A 19,262-nucleotide genomic window follows, 5' to 3' on the forward strand; every position below is an offset into this window, starting at 1 on the left:
GCCACTTCCGGCCGGCTTCCGCAGACGGCGCTGGTGGTGGATCGTGAGGCACCGGAGGACGTTCCCCGCGGCCGGAGCCATGGAGATGCCGCTGCCCCCCGATGGTGAGACCCAGACCGGCCGAGAGACCGTTTCTCTCTCCCTGGAACCTCCTGTTGGCCGGTCCCGCCTCCCGGGGTCCCCGGGTCTGGGAGGGGGCGGGGCTCGGCCTCGCGGCTTTGCCTGCGGCCTCACCCGTGGGTCTCCGCATTCCCGGCGAGCCTGTGGCCCCTATCGGGACCCGTACAAGGGCGGCCTCTTCGGGGCCCACCCTTGGGGTCCCAGGCACGGCGGACCGGGTCTGGGGCGCTGGGGCCCCTGGCTTTGGGCAGTCCTCGCTTACGCCGCCCCGCGTGGCCTTTTCTCCGTTCTCCAGACCAGGAGCTTCGAAATGTCATCGACAAGCTCGCCCAGTTCGTGGCTCGCAATGGGCCCGAGTTTGAGAAGATGACGATGGAGAAGCAGAAGGACAACCCCAAATTCTCGTTTCTTTTCGGAGGCGAGTTCTACAGTTACTACAAGTGCAAGCTGGCGCTGGAGCAGCAGCAGCGTAAGTCTCTTCCGGCACTCAGGCCGCCTCATCGAGCGCTTCCTTTCTCAGATTCCATTCCGGGCTCTGCCACAAACCTCTTCTTTCATTCGGGTCGTTTACTCTCTCTGAAGTGGAGCACCTCGGTCCCCACGATTCCTGTTCCGCTGTTCCCACGGCCTTGCACAGAGCGGCTGCCGGGTCCGACTGTGATGGAGAACAACGAGGTTATCGATCCTTCTCCTGGGCTCTGGATCAGGGATGTTGCTATTGCTTTGCAAACTGAGGGAGTAGCGTGACTATTGGAGTGTTTTCTAGGGAGGAAAGGATAGAGGCCGGATAGGAACCCATGGGACAGGCACTGTCCAGCCACCTTTGCAGGCTCTCTGTGGGTCCAGCAAGGCTTTTGTGCATTTCAGATGCCTGCAGCACAAATCCAAAAGAATTATCCCTCTGAGTTTTAGTTCCTGGCAAGCGTTTATCAATGTTCATTCAGTTGGTCTACAGGATTCCAGTCCTTCAGTCAAAAAGGTTAAGGTGAGGTTAGGCAGAAGAGCTGGCCTTTGAATAATGGATAGTCACCAGGTATTGTGGCTGCTCAGGACAGGTATCACATCTGTCATGTTCAGTACCCAACCCCCAGTCTCTAGATACATTGTTTAAATGAATAGGAGGAGTTTGCCAGGTAGAAGAACATTGAGAGGTGGTTGTCCCCTGAACTACATGCTCCCCGAGGCTGAACAGACCTTGTTTAGGTCATTGTGCTTTAATACATAACACATGGTCGGTGTTCGATTAAAAAGCTTGAAAGGAGGCGGGGTGCAGTGGCTCATGCCTGTAATCCCAGCACTTTGGGAGGCCAAAGCGGGCAGATTACTTGAGATCAGGAGTTCAAGACCAGCCTGGCCAACATGCTGAAACCCTTTCTTTTCTAAAAATACCAAAAAAAAAAAAATTAGCTGAGCATGGTGGTGGGCACCTGTAGTCCCAGCTACTTGGGAGGCTGGAGAATCGATTGGACCTGGGAGACGGAGGTTGCAGTGAGCCAAGATCTTGCCTTAGCACTCCAGCCTGGGAGACAGAGGGAGGCTCTGTCTCAAAAAAAAAAAAAAGCTTGAAAAGCTGACAAAGTAGGACATTGCACAGGTGCAGTGTCTTGTACAAACACGGTGAAACCTCGTCTCTACTAAAAATACAGAAATTAGCTGGGCATGGTGGTGGTAGCCTGTAGTCCTAGCTACTCGGGAGACTGAGACAGGAGAATCGCTTGAACCTAGGAGGCAGAGGTTGCAGTGAGCTGAGGTTGCGCCACTGCGCTCCAGGCTGGGTGACAGAGTGAGACTCTTATCTCAAAAAAAAAAAAAAAAAAAACCCGAAAAGAATGTGATCGTATGGGGGAAGAGTTTGATCTGGAGTATTAAATGCCAGGGGAAAGTTTGGGTTTTCTCACTCAATCCAGGGGTTTTTCTGATGCGTGTTTAGGTTTGAGATTTGGGGTGGGGTGAGCAGGGGGAGATCAGCTGCCCGAAGCAAAATATTGTTTGTGCTGTGTGTTTCTAGTGCAGTCCTTCCTTAGCCCCAGCACAGCAAGTTTAAAACCATTTCTAAAGGCATCAGGAAGCCACAGAGAGTTTTAAACAAGGGAGGGAGTGGATTGGGTTTGTGTGGCCGGTGGTGGAGGACAGGCTAAAGGGGCCAGCCTGGGGACCAGTGAGGCCCCTAGGGGAAGGAACAGGGCAGTTGCTCAGGTGAGAGATGGTAGGGTCTGAATTAAGTCAGAGGGTTGAGTCTGAGGGAGTGAGTGTGGGGGACAGGTCGGGTGAAGGGGTGGTAGAATCCCTGAACTTGGGCACCAGGTGGATATTGACGATCTGATGGCATGATGAGCAGGGAAAGAAGACACCTCAGATCAGCCGATGCTTTGGCTTGGATGACTGTGAGCCGAGGGCTGCTTTCCCTTTCTGGGGGGGGCCACTTCCACCCTTCCTGCACTGGAGGTCAAAAATCGGGGCCACTTGAAAGTCGGTGCCATTATAGAGAAGGAGAGGGCGCTTATAGCCCAGGAAGATTGAGGCCAGGAAGTTCTTTCTGGGGGTGATGATATCTTGGCTACTTCTGAAGGGTGTGTCGGGGTTGGCCAGGTAAAAACGAAGGGAGAAAAGTGTTTCAGGCTGAGGAAGGAGCCCTTGGAGGGAATGAGGAACCCAGAGGTGAAGGCGGCTAAAGCCCAGAGTAGGAGGGGGTCTTGGAGTGGCTAGAGGTGAGGGTGCAGAGTCGGGGGCTTGGCTTGGGGAGGAGTTGGGGGCCTTGCTTGTGACGGAGTTAGGAGTGTATCCTGGAAGCGTGGGGGAGACGCATGGAGGGTTTTGGTCCGTATTCTGAGGCTGGGTTAGCCACAGCACAGCCAGCCCTGCACCCCGCTCCTTAAAGACTGGGCTTCAGCTCTTCTAGAATGGAGCTTCTCGAACTCTGCGGTGAAGGTGAGTTTTTGGGTTTTGTTTTTTTAAGTTTCTAACCTGTCCTGGACCAAAACTTTTGCAAAGCACAGTAACAATGTGGACCGTGAACTGTCACATTGCTAGAAAGGTTTGGAAATGCTCACTTGCTGGTTCCATAACTGTCTGTCACCTCTGGGTAGCCCAGAGACCACTCCTTAAGTGGCAGTACCATGAATGCCTTGTTGAAAAGAGGTAGAGGGGTGGGACATGATGCCGGAAGACTGGTTCTGGGGTGACGTGGGTGACAGCGGAGCTGTGGTGGTGGCAGCGGTGACACAGACTGATTGGAGCATGGTCTAGGAGGTTGCCTTCACACCTTGTGGCTCGTCAGTGGGAGGCACATGCGCTTTCTGGCCTGGATTTCTGGGTGGATGGTGGTGCCAGCCATGGTGTGGGGAGCACAGAAGGGGACATCGGTACATTGGGCAAGAGGAAGCACAGGCCCTGTGGAAACCCAGCGGGCCAAAGTTCGCAGAATCCGGAATGGAGATGATGGATTTAGGAATCATGCCGTGCAGGTGGCAATTGCAGCCGCAGGAGTGAGTAGCTCATATTCCCCTGGGGGTTGCATAGCGCAGAGGACGGGCTTGGAACACAGGCTGTGCACCCCAGCATCTAAGGGTCCGACAGGAGAGAGGTTGGTAAAGCAGGAGGAGAAGGAAGGGACTGCGGGGGCGGCCACATGGAGGCCAATGGAGACAAGGCCTGGCGACAGGCCTGTGGGACTGAGTGAGGGTGTCCTCAGCTGCCTGGGGCGGGGAGTGGCAGGCAGGTGCCAGGCTGAGATAAAGAGGAGGTGAAGATCTAGAGTACATCTTGACTGAGAAGTCATTTAGAGAGGGTCGTGGGGTGAAGGGAGAGGTTTCAACCCAGAATATTCTGATATGTGTGTGTGTTTGTTTGAGATGGAGTCTCTTACTCTGTCACCCAGGCTGAAGTGCAGTGGCGCCATCTCAGCTCACTGCAACCTTCACCTCCTGGGCTCAAGCGATTCTCTCCCCTCAGCCTCTCAAGTAGCTGGAATTACTGGTGCCCACCACCACGCCTGCCTAATTTTTTGCATTAGTATAGAGACAGGGTTTCGCCATGTTGGCCAAGCTGGTCTTGAACTCCTGATCTCAGGTGATCCACCCGCCTCAGCCTCCCAAAGTGCTGGGATTACAGGTGTGAGCCATCATGCCTGACAAAAAGCCTGTAAAGAGGGAGGAGTTGGAGAAATGAGAGAGAGAAGAAATGTCCTGAAGCAGTGTCCCCCAGGTGATGGGTGGGGTGGGATTCAGTGCAGAAGTCAGGGGTCAGGCCGGGTGCAGTAGCTCACGCCTGTAATCCCAGCACTTGGGAGGCCAAGGTGGGCGGATCACGAGGTTAGGAGGAGTTCAAGACCAGCCTGGCCAACATGGGGAAACCCCATCTCTACTAAAAATACAAAAATTAGCCGGGCATGGCAGCACATGCCTGGCTAATTTCTGTATTTTTAGTAGAGTTGGGCTTTCATGGTGGCACAGCCTCCTCTTGGGAGGCTGAGGCAGGAGAATCGCTTGAACCCAGGAGGCAGAGGTGGCAGTGAGCTGAGATCGAGCCACTGCACTCCAGCCTGGGCGACAAAGCGAAACTCTGTCTCAAAAAAAAAAAAAAAGTCAGGTCATCCTATAGGGTGCTCATGGGTGCACAAACTGGACGGCACAGTTCTAAGACTTGACTTGAGCGCCCAGTGAGGGGCTGTGGGTGACACCTTCCACCCTCTGCCCCACCTCCCTTATCTTTGGCTTTGTCCAAGAGGCTCAGGAGGGCTCCGGGGTACATGCTCACATTCAGACCAGGCAGCCCCAAGACAGAGAGGGAGGCGGGGCATCTTGTCCAGGGCTTCCTTATGAGGAGGGTCCCTTCCTCAGAGACCTCACCACCTGCCCCATCTGGCCGGAGTTGGGATCTGCACCCACCCTGACCCAGGCTCCTGCTGGCAGAATGGGTGTCTCTCACTGCTGCCTCCAACTGGATGCACCCTTGAATGCTGGGGGTCTCTGTCCCCAAGGGCTGGAGAAGCAAAGAGAGTCCGTAGAAGGGCCGGACGCGGTGGCACGTGCCTGTAGTCGCAGCTACTCGGGAGGCTGAGGTGGGAGGATCGCTTGAGCCCAGGAGTTCTGGGCTATAGTGTGCTATGCCAATCGGGTGTCCGCACTAAGTTCGGCATCAATATGGTGACCTTCCGGGAGGAGGGGACCACTAGGTTGCCTAAGGAGGGGTAAACCAGCCCAGGTCAGAAACGGAGCAGGTCAAAACTCCTGTGCTGATCAGTAGTGGGATCACGCCTGTGAATAGCCACTGCACTCCAGCGTGGGGGCAATGTAACAAGACTCCGTCTCTTTTAAAAAAAAAAAAAAAAGGGAGTCAGTAGAAGCAGGGCGGGGCAGGTGTGGGGGGTGGGGCGCAATATGCATCGGGGTGCAGCTTCGTGGCTTTCTGGCCAGATGTGCAGAGGCCTGGTGGCTGCGATGTCGTGACAGTCAGTGGGTGGATTGGGGGACAGTGGCAGAGGTCAGCAAGTGGCCAAGGCGGTCAGGGGTGAGAGGTGCTGAGACTGGGGCTCAGCATCAGGTGGGCCCTCGGCGGGTGAGGAGGTGGGCAGGCTCAGGCTTAGCTTGCACTGGAAGGACACTGGGGAAGGACCGGACGGTGCTGGCAAAAGAGGGGCAAAGGGACTTCCTAGGTTCCCCGAGGAGGGGACAACTCAAAGGTGCAAGACCAGGGCTGGGGTCCTGTGGGGGCGGGCAGGGCCCAAGAGAGAGGAGCTGGGCCTGCGTGGGCACCTGGCTGTGCACAAGCCCTCATGGATGGTGAGTCCCTGGGCAGGGGGAGGCCCCTGTGGCTAAGAGGTAGCCAAGGGGACACCTGGACCCCCATCCATGTCCTCATGGGGGCCCCCTCCTCCTCTCCCTCCAGTCATCTGCAAGCAGCAGACCCCGGAGCTGGAGCCAGCTGCCACCATGCCGCCCCTGCCGCAGCCCCCACTGGCCCCTGCCGCGCCCATCCCGCCCGCCCAGGGCGCACCGTCCATGGACGAGCTCATCCAGCAGAGCCAGTGGAACCTCCAGCAACAGGAGCAGCACCTGCTGGCGCTGAGACAGGTATGGGCCTGCCCCCCACTCAGCCAGGCACCCGCCGCTCCCCCGTGCCTCTCTTTTTGTGTGTGCCCATGGGAATGAATAAACCGGTGCCACTGAGGATGGGGCCCGCCCGGCCACGCAGGGCTAGGTGCGTGCCAGCCACTGTCACCCCCAGCCCTGACACCAGACACCGAGGCTGTTTCTCATCTCAGTGAAGCCACTGGACCTGCATGCACCCATCACCCTGGGGTGGGTGCCTCTGAGTGGGACTGTGGGTCACGTGTGCACCTTGAAGCTCCCTGACAGCTTCAGCCAGATGGCCTCCAGTGCCTGCCATTGGCCCCACCATGCAGTAGCTAAGTCATCACCTGGAGTTGTTGGGGAAGGACCCTTTTTTTTTTTTTTTTAAGATGGAGTCTTGTTCTGTCGCCCAGGCTGGAGTACACTGGTGCCGTCTCAGCTCCCTGCAGCCTCCGTCTCCTGGGTTCAAGCAATTCTCCTGCCTCAGCCTCCCGAGTAACTGGGATTACAGGTGTGCACCACCACACTTGGCTAATTTTTCTATTTTTAATAGAGGTGGATTTTCACCATGTTGGCCAGGCTGGTCTCAAACTCCTGACCTCAGGTGATCCACCCAGCCAGAAAGACCCTTTTCTCCTGGTTCAACAGTTCAATAATTTTTGCCAAATAGAATACAGGTGCATTGGCTGGGCATGGTGGCTCACACCTTTAATCCCAGCACTTTCAGAGGCCAAGGCAGATCTCCTGAGGTCAGGAGTTCGAGACCAACTTGGCCAACATGGCGAAACCCCATCTCTACTAAAAATACAAAAATTAGCTGGGCGTGATGGCATACCTGTAATCCCAGCTACTCAGGAGACTGAGGCTGGAGAATTGCTTGAACTCAGAGGCAGAGGTTGCATTGAGCTGAGATTGCACCACTGCACTCCAGCCTGGGTGACAAAGCAAGACTCAGTCTTGGGGAAAAAAACATAGCAAACCTCCAAAGTGCCCACCCTGCACTTAGTACTAGGTTCAGGGCGTAAAATCACACTGACATATTGCTCTCAGTAAGTTCCAGCTGGGCGAAGTGGCTCACACCTGTAATCCCAGCACTTTGGGAGGCTGAGGTGGGCGAATCACAAGTTCAGGAGTTCAACACCAGCCTGGCCAATATGGTGAAACCCCATCTGTACTAAAAGTACAAAAATTAGCCGGGTGCAGTCATGGGTGCCTGTAGTCCCAGCTACTTTGGAGGCTGAGTCAGGAGAATTGCTTGAACCCAGGAGGTGGAGGTTACAGAGAGCCGAGATTGTGCCCCTGCACTCCAGCCTGAGTGACAGAGTAACACTCCATCTCAGAAGAAGGAAAAAAAAGAAAGTTCCAGAATGCTCACCCTCAGCTTCTGCCCAGAGCTCATCATGGACTGGGAGGTTGGTCTTGACCAGCCCTGAACTTAACCACTGGTACTCACAGCCACTCCATTTTTACCAGTCACGCTTTAACCTGCATTTCCCAATGAGGTATGAGATTGCCCCTTCTTGCTTCACTAGAGGCCATGGGTGTGTCCTCTCTACTGCCTATTCACGCCGTCCCTCATTTTTCTTGTTTTTTTTTGTTTTTGTTTTGTTAGAGACAAGGTCTTGCTCTCACTCAGGCTGGAGTGCAGTAGCACAATCACAGCTCACTGCAACCTTGAACTCCTGGGCTCCAGTGATCCTCCCACCTCAGCCTCCCAAATAGTTGGGAACACAGGCACATACTACCATGCTGGAATAGTTTGTATTATTATTTTTTATAGAGCCGAGGTCTCGCTACGTTGCCCAGCTGATCTGGAACTCCTGGGCTGAAGCAATCCTCCCGCCTCAGCCTCCCAACATGCTGGGATTCCAGGCGTGAGCCACCGCGCCTGCCTTTCTGTTTTTTGTTGAGTTGGTTTGCAGAGGTGGTTTATTCCTCTGGGCTGCAGTGTTGTCCTCGGTTGTCTGGAGAGCAGGTATTGTCTCCTGGTGTGTCCTGGCAGTGGCCTGCCTACTCCAGGAGGGACTGTCACAGATTCACACAGGCATGAGAGAGAGAATCTCCTCGTGCTGGGGACAAGCAAGGGAGCCATTGGCCAGCGCGGCCCAGAGTACAGGCATCCCCACCATGTCCCCATCCCGCCCCTGCCGGGCCAAGCAAGGAGGCTCAGGCTGTAGGTCCATCCTCTTGTGCTCTCGGCCCTACTGACCCCCGCAGGAGCAAGTGACAGCAGCCGTGGCCCACGCGGTGGAGCAGCAGATGCAGAAGCTCCTGGAGGAGACCCAGCTGGACATGAACGAGTTTGACAACCTGCTGCAACCCATCATTGACACATGCACCAAGGACGCCATCTCGGTGAGGGGCCGGGGTGTCCCAGAGCCCTGCATCCCAATGGTCCCACCCTGAGGCAGGGCACCCTGAAGCCAGTCCGGGTTAAGGGCTGCTCCAATGGGTGCCTTTCCCTCCCACCTTGAGCACCTCCTTAGGCTTTGGGACCCTGTGCCCCCCACCTTCATGGTGTGCCCTTCCCTGGGCTGATGGTGATGCCCTTGGGTGCAGTGGGTGCCTGGGGGAGCCGTAGCCCTGCTCACTTATCGGCTCGGTTGTTGCAGGCTGGGAAGAACTGGATGTTCAGCAATGCCAAGTCCCCGCCGCACTGCGAGCTGATGGCTGGCCACCTCCGGAACCGCATCACAGCTGACGGGGCACACTTCGAGCTGCGGCTGCACCTCATCTACCTGATCAATGACGTGCTGCACCACTGGTGAGCACCGCTGCCCCGTGCCCAGAGCGCCACTTCCTCGCTCTCCTCCTTGCCCCTGCCTGGGTGGCCGCTTGCTCCAATCAGTAGCTTGGCTTGGCCTGTCCCGAGACTGGGGGGCACTTGTCCAGAGAGACCGGGTGGGGTCTCTGAGCCACCAGGCTTCTGTCTGCAGGACTCAGTTGGTCTAGGCATCCCATGCACTTTCACCACATGCCCTGTCCTCTCCCCTAGGCCCCAGCCTCACTTGTCACATTACTGTCTCCTCGAGGCCCCTGTTCTGTGCTCCTTGCTCTCCTGGAGCAGCTTCTTGGCATCTGCTTGTTGCCTTCTCAGCCACGGCCGCCTTAGCCTGTCTCTGGCCCCCGTCACTGATTTGCACGCACACACACACGGTCACCTGACTTTGCTCAGCCATCGGGTCCCTCCTGTGGAGTCCCCATCTCCAGCCCTGCCTCGGGCCTCAGTGGAGCCACCTCTGCTGACCCTCTGTCCCCGCCCAGCCCCTACCCCTTCCTACTGTTGCTGTCTCCACCCTCCGCCAGGCTGGGCAGGTGTTTCCTTCCGCGGGGCCACTGGGGCTCTTCTCACAAAGGTTAGCAAAAAAAAAAAGAAAAAAGAAAACCCAGGCCAAAGGCCCGAGCAAGAGGAGACAAGCATTGCTAGTGAGCCTAACGGGGAGCAGTCTTGGCTGGGCACCTCGTGTGCCTCTGCATTGGGCCAGGCTGCCAGGTGGCTTGGTTAGGGACATGGTTCCCAGCTTCGTCTTCCCTGAGCACCCATCTTGCCCCATCTACCACATGCAGCACTGCCTGGGTGCCTCTTCACTCCCCGCCTCGGTCCCTGTTTCTCTCCTGCTGTGAAGTGAGTTGCGGCTCCGCACCGCCTCTGCCCTTCTGCCCCTTCTCATGCCTCCGCTTCTCCCTGCCTCTGAGTTGGGCGCCTTGCACAGACGCACGATTTCCCGTATTCTCCAGCCAAGTGCTTCTCTAGCTCCACTCTGTCTGAAGCCAAGTGCTGCTCACCCATCCTCCCAGCTGCCCGGCCCAGGCCCTTGCTCCCTGAGCTCCCTGCAGCCAGCTGGGGGTTGAGGGGCTTCCAGCTGTGCCCCTCCTGTCCCGCACCCCTCCCTGGGGGCAGCCATCTCCTTGCACAGCTGCAGGGGCCTCACAGGCTGGGTATGCAGTGTCCCGTGCAGTGCTGCACAGGGGCTGAGAGGACATGGGCCTGGTGCCTTGCCCGTAGGGCATGCAGCCACTCTTCTAAAGCATTCTAGGTGCCTGAGGGAGTGGGCACCCTCCCTCCTCCTCCCGAGAGGCCCGGCCTGGACCAAGGTTTCCTTGTGCCTAGCAAATAACAAGAAGACTCCAACTCCGCAGCAGCCCCGTCCCGCCCATTACACACAGGCAGGGGCTCTCTCGGACCCCAAGTCCCTTCATCCATAGCGCCACCCATGAGGGAAGGTTATTTCCTAACAAGGGGACAGGACTGAAAGGCTTTGCTCGAAATGGCCCCAAGCCACATTTTCCCCCTCCCCCGCTTGCTGTTTCTCTGTCTGTCCCTTCCTTGAGCCCAGGCACCAGCACAGCTCTCGTGGGAGCCCAGCCATCGCCCCCGCCGGGTTGGGGGCCCGATTCCCAAGAAGGCAGAGGGCGCTGAGGCTGGAGCCGTGATGGTAACGGGCGCGTGGCTGGGTCCTGCCCCAGGGCCCTGACGCGCGGAAAGTCTCTCCCTCACAGCCAGCGCAAGCAGGCCCGGGAGCTGCTGGCCGCCCTACAGAAGGTCGTAGTGCCCATCTACTGCACCAGCTTCCTGGCCGTGGAGGAAGACAAGCAGCAGAAGATAGCCCGGGTGCGTGGGCCCTGGGCCAGGGGTGAATGGATGGGACGAGCACACACAGACCTCCCTCTTCCCCGCTGACACAGCCTCTCCCCCTCCCACCCTCAGCTCCTGCAGCTCTGGGAGAAAAATGGCTACTTCGACGACTCCATCATTCAGCAGCTACAGAGCCCAGCCCTGGGGCTTGGCCAGTACCAGGTGAGTGTCAGCTGCCCGCCCACGCCTCATCCTAGAGCTGGGGAAGGTGCCCCAGGAGGGCTTGGGAGTGTGGGGACAGCAGCTGCCACCCCAGCAGGTCCCATAAGCCAGAAAGGCTGTGTCCCCTGCCTGTGCTGGGAGTAGCCAGTGGGTGGTGACCAGAGTCCCAGGTGACATTTCCCAGCCCCATGCGTCAGGTGTGTCTCCCTGACTTTGCTGGCACACTTTTCGGAGTCACTGCACATGGCCCATTTGCTCTGGTGGTCAGCATGTTCCTGTGTGATGGAAGCATGAGGAAGCCCAGGAGTGGCTTAGGCTGCGGCAGCCCCTCTTGCTGAGCACCACATGGCGAGTGGGAGGCAGAGCCTATGAGCATGTCCTAGAATGTTGGTGGGTAGCGTGTGCTGAGTGGCCACGTGGCAGCCAGGACACGGCTGTCATTGCTTTTTCGGGTTATCGGGGAGTCGTAAACCATGCTGCAGCGAATATCCTCATCCCCAAATCTCTGGCCAGATCCCAACGCGCACTCTGTCCCGACCGTGTTGGTTGTTTCATGCAGCAGTTCCCTGTCCGCCTGCCCCAGGTGCCCCAGGCTCTGCTGCCTTTCAGGCGTTTTTCCTCTGGCGCCAGGCAGCGAGCCCCAAGGCTGCGTCCTGAGCGGCAGGTGCTCTTCTCTCTCCCAGGCCACCCTCATCAACGAGTACTCATCAGTGGTCCAGCCAGTACAGCTGGCATTCCAGCAGCAGATCCAGACCCTGAAGACGCAGCACGAGGAGTTTGTCACCAGCCTGGCGCAGCAGCAGCAGCAGCAGCAACAGCAGCAGCAGCTCCAGATGCCGCAGATGGAGGCTGAAGTCAAGGCCACGCCCCCACCGCCTGCCCCGCCCCCGGCCCCAGCACCTGCCCCTGCCATCCCGCCTACCACCCAGCCTGGTACGGGACTCCCTCAGTCCCCACCCCCAGGAGGCAGCCCCCAGAGGCTGGGCTCTGAGTGTAGTCAGAAAGCACCCTGCCACCCTCCATCGTCCCCGCCTGTTCCTAGGTGGAGGCTTTCATCCATTTACAAGCACTAGCCAGGTGACTTTAGAGTAAAACTCCAACCGCCCCATTCCTGAACAGCAGAAGATCTGTTTCCTGTTCCCAGAGCACAAAATAGAGAAAAGGTACCCAGATCATTTGCAGGTCTAGGGTAACTATTGTGTCAGACAGCAGGGACAGTGCATGGATTGAAAATATAATCGGCCGGGTGCAGTGGCTCACACTTGTAATCCCAGCACTTTGGGAGGCCGAGGCAGGCAGATTGTTTGAGCCCAGGAGTTTGAGACCAGCCTGGGTAACATGCTGAAACCCCCGTCTCTACTAAAAATATAAAAATGGTGCTCACCTGTCATCCCAGCTACTTGGAGGGTGAGGTGGGAGGCTCCCTTGAGCCAATGAGATCAGGCTGTAGTGAGCCATAGTTAACAGCACTGTACTCCAGCCTGGGTGACAAAGCAAGACTCTGTCTCAAAAAGAAAATATAATCTAGTGTCACTTCTGAAAAAGACACGGAAATACTGAAGAAAATCTTAGCAAATCTAGCAAAGGATTTTTTTTTTTTTTTTTTTTTTTTTTTTTTTTTTTTTTTGAGACGAGAGTCTTGCTCTGTCGCCCAGTCTGGACACGATCTCTGCTCACTGCAACCTCTGCCTCCCAGGTTCAAGCAATTCTCCTGCCTCAGCCTCCTGAGTAGCTGGGATGACAGGCGCCTACCAGCACACCTGGCTAATTTTTTGTATTTTTAGTAGAGTAGTGTTCACCGTGTTGGCCAAGCTGGTCTTGAACTCCCAACTTTGTGATGCGCCTGCTTCGGCCTCCCAAAGTGCTGGGATTACAGGCATGAGCCACTGCGCCCGGCTGTTGATTTTCAAATTAAATTCTGACCAAGGAAGATTTGTTCCAGGAATATGAGGATGGTGTCAGATAGAAAACCTAGTAACAGATTGTGGGGAAATGACCTTTTCATTAGACACAGAAAAGATGTCTAATCAAATTCAGTGTGGATAGAATTTCACCATGTTACTCAGCACACAAACAGGCAAAAGTGAGGCATGTTTATGGTAAAGCTGTGAAAGGGGCACATGGGTGTCATGTTTAAGGTCTGAACCTCCCCTCTCCCCATCCCCTTCCTGGAGGCAGTGATGGTCACGTTTTTAGTGGGGTCCTGAAGCGATAATTCACTGCATACTGAAAGCCATAGCCTGGTTGGCTCTGGGGCAGTGTGGAGAGAAGACAGCATCTCCTGCTGCTGCCAGGCTTGCTCTAACTGCCTATCACCTGACTTAGATGACAGCAAGCCTCCCATCCAGATGCCTGGCTCTTCAGAGTATGAAGCCGCAGGAGGGGTCCAGGATCCTGCAGCCGCCGGCCCCCGGGGCCCAGGGCCACACGACCAGATCCCGCCAAACAAGCCCCCTTGGTTTGACCAGCCTCACCCTGTGGCTCCTTGGGGCCAGCAGCAGGTATTGATTGGAACCTTGGGTGGGAGCAGATGGGGCACACTTGGCCTGACGGGGTGGCCTCCTCATCGGTGGCCATTGAGTGGCCCTCTGGGGAACCCAAGGGATATTCTGTGGCGGAGCTTATCCTGGGTTAGTGACAAATAGCCCTGTCTTCTGTGGCTCCAGGACAGGTGGAGTGACAGGTCTTCACGTTCTTCCCTGAGCTTTGGTGATTTGGGTTCTCTGTAGTATAGATCCCTATTTTCCTGCAAGTGCAGGGGAGTGAGGTACGGCAGATGTTATGTTTCCTGTCCCTGAACAGGTTCAGCTAGCTGACTGTCAGCATTTTGTCATCCTGGAAAGAACAAGGTGCTTTTGTAAGGAAAGTGGGGGTCAGAAGTGTCAGGTACCTTGCTCCTGGGAGCCTCAGATGTAGCATTGTTTGGGGTCAGATACCCCTGGACCGAGGCACAGCATGGCTGGGAAACGCCCTGGAGCGTGCTGAGTCCACTTAGAGCACTGAGGCACAGCCCCGGGCCTTCCCAGTGCCACTTTCCCCCTTGACCGTGGGGCCTGATTGGCTTTGCAGTGTGGCCTTCCCGGTGAGGGAGGACCCTCCTGTCTTTAAGACTCCAGAGCAGGAGCTGGTGAGGGAGGACTCGCTGTCCACAGGGACAGGGGTAAGGATGGCAAGGAGAGTGGCTCTGGACTAAGATTTGGTGGTTGTGGCTTTGAGCCCTCCTACCCCCAGCTTCAGGACTTCACAAAAGACTGAACACCCCCATAAACACAGCTTCCATCTCCGAGTGCTGGCTGGGAGCCAGATGGTGGTAGCCATTTTTCAGGTACCCTCTGCTGGGGGAGCAGTTCCTGTCCCTGTTTTGTGGATGTGGAAACAGAGGCCCTTAGTGTCCCCAGGCTCACTCTTTTCACAGACCAGATGGTTGGGCTCAGGACAGTGGGCACGCCCCTCACCGAGGGTTCCCACTGGGCCAGTAGTTCGTCCTGTACAACAAAGCAAGACTATCTCTACAAAGAATAAAAATAAATAAGCTGGCATGGTGGTGTGCATCTGTAGGCCCAGCTACACAGCAGTCTGAGGCAGGAGGATCGATTCAGCCAGGAGTTCCAGGCTTCATTGAGCTATGGTCATGCCACTGCACTGCAGCCTGGGTGACAGAGTGAGACCCTGTCTCTAAAAAAAAGGGAGGCAGAGACGGGCGGATCACCTGAAGTTGAGAGTTGAAGACCACCCTGACCAACGTGGTGAAACTCCGTCTCTACTGAAAATACAAAAATTAGCTGGGTGTGGTGGTGCATGCTTGTAATCCCAGCTACTCAGGAGGCTGAGGCAGGAGAATCACTTGAACCTGGGAGGCAGAGGTTGCAGTAAGCTGAAATCGGAGCACTGCACTCCAGCCTGGGCAATAGAGTGACTCTGTCTCAAAAAACGAAAAAAGAAAAAAACAAGGCTGGGCACAGTGGCTCATGCTTGCAGTCCCAGCATTTTGGGAGGCTGAGGTGGGTGGATCATTTGAGGTCAGTTTGAGACCATCCTGGCCAACATGGCAAAACCACGCCACCACTAAAAATACAAAAATTAGCCAGGCATGGTGATGGGCGCCTGTAATCCCAGCTACTGGAGAGGCTGAGTCAGGAGAATCGCTTGAACCCAGGAGGCGGTTGCAGTGAGCCGAGGTGGTGCCACTGAGCTCCAGCCTGGGCAACAAGAGCCGGACTCCGTCTCAAATTTAAGAAAAAGAAAAGCAAGTAGTTCCTGATGTTTGATATCTGGTCCTCTGGCTTCTCTTGGAAGCCTGGAGAGAGTGGCAGCCTGGGCCAGCCTCCCCTTAGTGGGGGTCAGCACAGCTACCCCACTGTGAGCATAGACAAGGGCCTTCTCCTTGGCCTGTGCGCTCCTCCCCGCCCCAGCCCCAGCTGGAGTTTGCCCTCCCAGCTTCACGTCTCCGGAGCAGGAGCTGGTGAGGTTGGAGCCTCATCTGAAACCTATAGGAAGATGCTGGCTTGGTTTGACGTTTCCCAGAAGCAGACCCCAAGTCAAGGATGTGTGGGCAGCAGTGTATCTGGGAGGTGACCCCAGGAGATGGCTTTCAGGGAGAGGGGGAGTGAGGCAGGGCAGGGGGTGTTAGAGTGAGTCCCCCTGTGGGTGCCTCCGGTGCATATGTACCATCCCCAGTGGGCGAGGGAGCTGGCATTTGGCAGTGGGAGCAGGGAGCGCCTCGTGGCATGCGCGACCTGTGTGCGGGTGCAGCGTGCCCCAGTGGCCAGAAGCAGCCCCGGGACTGAGATAGGGGTGCAGCGGTTGGGGGACTGGTCATTTTGCAGCAGCATGTGGCTCCAGCCCAGGGCAGGTGCCCACCATCCCTGAAGGCCTCAGCAGCTCCCCGACTGCCCCGGGGCAGTGCCTCCATGGTCTGGGGCAGTGCTGTGATGCTGCCGAGCACCCGTGCTGAGGCCCAGACCGTGCAGAGCTCACGCCCTTGCTTTGCCTTGCAGCCGCCAGAGCAGCCGCCGTACCCGCACCACCAGGGCGGCCCGCCCCACTGCCCGCCCTGGAACAACAGCCACGAGGGCATGTGGGGCGAGCAGCGTGGCGACCCCGGCTGGAACGGCCAGCGCGACGCGCCCTGGAACAACCAGCCTGACCCAGCCTGGAACAGCCAGTTCGAGGGCCCCTGGAACAGCCAGCACGAGCAGCCGCCCTGGGGCGGGGGCCAGCGCGAGCCACCCTTCCGAATGCAGCGCCCCCCGCACTTCCGGGGGCCCTTCCCGCCCCACCAGCAGCACCCGCAGTTCAACCAGCCTCCACACCCCCACAACTTCAACCGCTTCCCGCCCCGCTTCATGCAGGATGACTTCCCCCCGCGGCACCCCTTCGAGCGGCCACCCTATCCCCACCGCTTCGACTACCCCCAGGGGGACTTCCCTGCCGGTGAGTGCACGGGCGCGGGGAGGGCCTGGTGGAGAGGCTCATGGACAGGCTGGTGGCACTGTTTGTGGCCCTGGCATGCTCCCAAGTGTGAGTGCACGGGGACAGGCAAAGGGTCATGGGACGTTGAAGGAGCCCAGCCAGGTTCTCAGGAAGTGGGACACAGACTCAGCCTTGCCGCACTGATTAGGCCGGGCTGGCTGCAGAGGTGGCAACTCCCATCCCCTCTTCCCAGCCGCGCCAGGAGCTGCGGGCACTGTCTGTCCCTCTGCAGATGAGACAGATCTGACAGGAAAAAGGTTCTGGCTGTGAGTGGGAGAGATGAGGGTAGGGTGGGGCTTCTTATTTCTGCCGCTGCTTGCTTTTTGCATCAGTTTTCCGCTGGGCGCGGTGACTCACGCCTGTAATCCCAGCACTTTGGGAGGCCAAGGCGGGCGGATCACGAAGTCAGGAGTTTGAGACTAGCCTAACCAACGTGGTGAAACCTTGTCTCTACTAAAAATACAAAAATTAGCCTGCACCTGTAATCCCAGCTACTCAGGAGGCTGAGGTAGAATTGCTTGAACCTGGGAGGCAGAGGTGCAGTGAGCTGAGATCGCACCACTGCACTCCAGCCTGCAACAGAGTGAGACTCTGTCATGTGGTATCTGGTGCTTATGGTCCCAGCTGCTCAGAAGGCTGAGGTTGCGGTGAGCCATGATCACGCCACTATACTCCACCCTGGGCGACAGACCTTGGCTCAAAAACAAAACTAGTTTTGTTGAGTTTCTTTTTAAAACATTTTTTTTTTTTCTTAATTTTATTATAAATAGAGATGGGGTCTTGCTGTGTTGGCCAGGCTAATCTCAAGCTCTAGCTCAGGCAATCATCCCATCTCAGTCTCTGGAGTAGCTGGGTCCACAGGTGTGAGCCACCAAGCCCAGGATCTTTTTTAAATTTTATTTGTAGTCTTTTAGTGATTCTTTTGTTTTGTTGTTTTTTTGTTGTCTGATTGAGACTGAGTCGCACTCTGTCACCCCAGCCGGAGTGCATGGTGTAATCTCTGTTCGCTATAGCCTCCTCCTCCTGGGTTCAAGTGATTCTTCCACCTCAGCCTCCTGAGTAGACAGGATTACGGGCGTCCGCCATCACGCCCAGCTAGTTTTTGTGTTTTTAGTAGAGACAGGGTTTCCCCATGTTGGCAGGCTGATCTCAAACTCTGGCCTCAAGTGATCCACTCGCCTGGGCCTCCCAAAGTGCTGGGATTACAGGCGTGAGCCACTGCACCTGCCCTTCTGTCTTTAAATACATTTCTGATTATAAATGCAGCTTGGAGACTGCTTGGCACATTTATTGCTTTTATTTTTGGCTTGGGCTGATATCATAAAGTCCTGCAGCCTGGGTGGCTTAAACAGTTAGAATGTATGGTCTTAAGGATCTGGGGGCTGGAGGTTCGAGGTTGTGGTGTGGCAGGTTCGGGTTAGTGTCTTGGAGGCCTGTCTCTGGCTCATAGGTGACCGGGTTCTCTCTACGTGTCTGTGTCCGAATCTCTTCTTATAAGGACACTAGTCACATTGGATGAGGGCCCACCACCATGACTTCATTTTAACTCGTGTGTCTTGAAAGTCCCATTCTCCAAATACAGTCCCATCCTGAGCTATTGGGAACTAGGACTTCGGCGTACGAATTCGGAGGGTCACAACTTAGCCGTCACATTGCAGTTTTCAGGTTTTGTGGTTCTCTTCTCTCAACCTCAAGCTCCCTTGGCTGTGCCTGTTGGAGCCCGGCTCCTCCCTGCCTTGCTGCCTGGCCTTGAGCAGTTAGAGAAGGTGCTGGGCAGGCTCCCAGGAGGGGTTGGCCTCCTGGCCCCACCCCTCTAGCACGTGTCACCTGGGAGATCCGACTGGCCTGCGTTCCTGAGACAGTCTCTGTTTTGCAGAAATGGGGCCCCCTCACCACCACCCTGGCCACCGCATGCCTCATCCTGGCATCAATGAGCACCCGCCCTGGGCCGGGCCCCAGCACCCCGATTTTGGCCCTCCTCCCCACGGCTTCAATGGGCAGCCCCCCCACATGCGGCGACAGGGCCCGCCCCACATCAACCACGACGACCCCAGCCTGGTCCCCAACGTGCCCTACTTCGATCTGCCTGCCGGGCTGATGGCCCCCCTCGTGAAGGTAATGCCCCTCGGCGGGCTCCAAGCTGAGCACATTCACCTTGCTGTCCAGTTTCTCCCCGTGAAAAGTGAACATATGGGACCAGGTGCCTTCTGGGGCACCTCTTCCTCATCTCCCACTCACTGGGGACCCTGAGCGGTCAGTGGGAGGGGTCTAGCCTGAGTTGCACGGTGTGGCCGTGAGTGATGCTGTATCTGCCCTGCCTCTCCTGTCCCTCCTGCCACAGGGAGCTGCAGCCACTCGGGGTCAGCTGGGCTGTGAGGCATGAGTCCTCCCTTTGTCCCTCTTGGTCTAGGCCCTCAGAAGCCACCTTGTCCCAGGGCTGCTGGAGGGGATGTCTCAGGAGGAGCCACCTATGAGCTGTGGCTGTCAGGCACACAGGGAGGGGGTGGCCCTGGAGTAGTCGGGCAGGGCTGGCAGCAGCTGGCACCACTGTGGGGTGGCTGGAGCATAGGGCAAGAGGAGGCGAGGCGAGAAGGGGCTGGGGTGGGGGGCTCCAAGGGGATGCTGGTCACTGCCACTTCCTACCCGCTCTCAGACATCCACCTGGAAGTCCAGGCAGGCTTCATGGAGCCATGGGCAGCAGGAAGAGCTGCAAGCAGGGGGCCCAGACAAGCTAGGCAGGCCAGCAGGCTCCAGGGCTGGGGCCAAGAGTGTTCCAACGGAGGGGCCCACGGTAGGCATTG

General features: G+C 56.9%; 1 protein-coding gene across 2 annotated transcripts in view; it reads left to right on the forward strand.

The window, feature by feature from the left end:
• CHERP (calcium homeostasis endoplasmic reticulum protein) overlaps positions 1 to 19,262 on the forward strand; it is a 23,234-nt gene continuing 3,972 nt past the window's right edge. The window contains exons 1-11 of one of the 2 annotated variants that reach the window (XM_012469875.2): positions 1 to 104; positions 416 to 589; positions 6,007 to 6,191; positions 8,409 to 8,546; positions 8,804 to 8,955; positions 10,659 to 10,803; positions 10,900 to 10,989; positions 11,673 to 11,922; positions 13,315 to 13,490; positions 15,987 to 16,422; positions 18,338 to 18,576. In XM_012469875.2, the coding sequence (XP_012325298.2) occupies positions 80 to 104; positions 416 to 589; positions 6,007 to 6,191; positions 8,409 to 8,546; positions 8,804 to 8,955; positions 10,659 to 10,803; positions 10,900 to 10,989; positions 11,673 to 11,922; positions 13,315 to 13,490; positions 15,987 to 16,422; positions 18,338 to 18,576 (2,010 nt within the window). In that variant the 5' untranslated portion in view covers positions 1 to 79. The remainder of the gene's footprint in view (positions 105 to 415; positions 590 to 6,006; positions 6,192 to 8,408; positions 8,547 to 8,803; positions 8,956 to 10,658; positions 10,804 to 10,899; positions 10,990 to 11,672; positions 11,923 to 13,314; positions 13,491 to 15,986; positions 16,423 to 18,337; positions 18,577 to 19,262) is intronic. The other variant, XM_012469876.3, reaches the window with a different exon arrangement.

Source organism: Aotus nancymaae, unplaced genomic scaffold (genome assembly GCF_030222135.1).
Source record: "Aotus nancymaae isolate 86718 unplaced genomic scaffold, 86718_ANA_hifiasm-v0.15.2.pri h1tg000028l, whole genome shotgun sequence".
NCBI lineage: Eukaryota > Metazoa > Chordata > Mammalia > Primates > Aotidae > Aotus > Aotus nancymaae.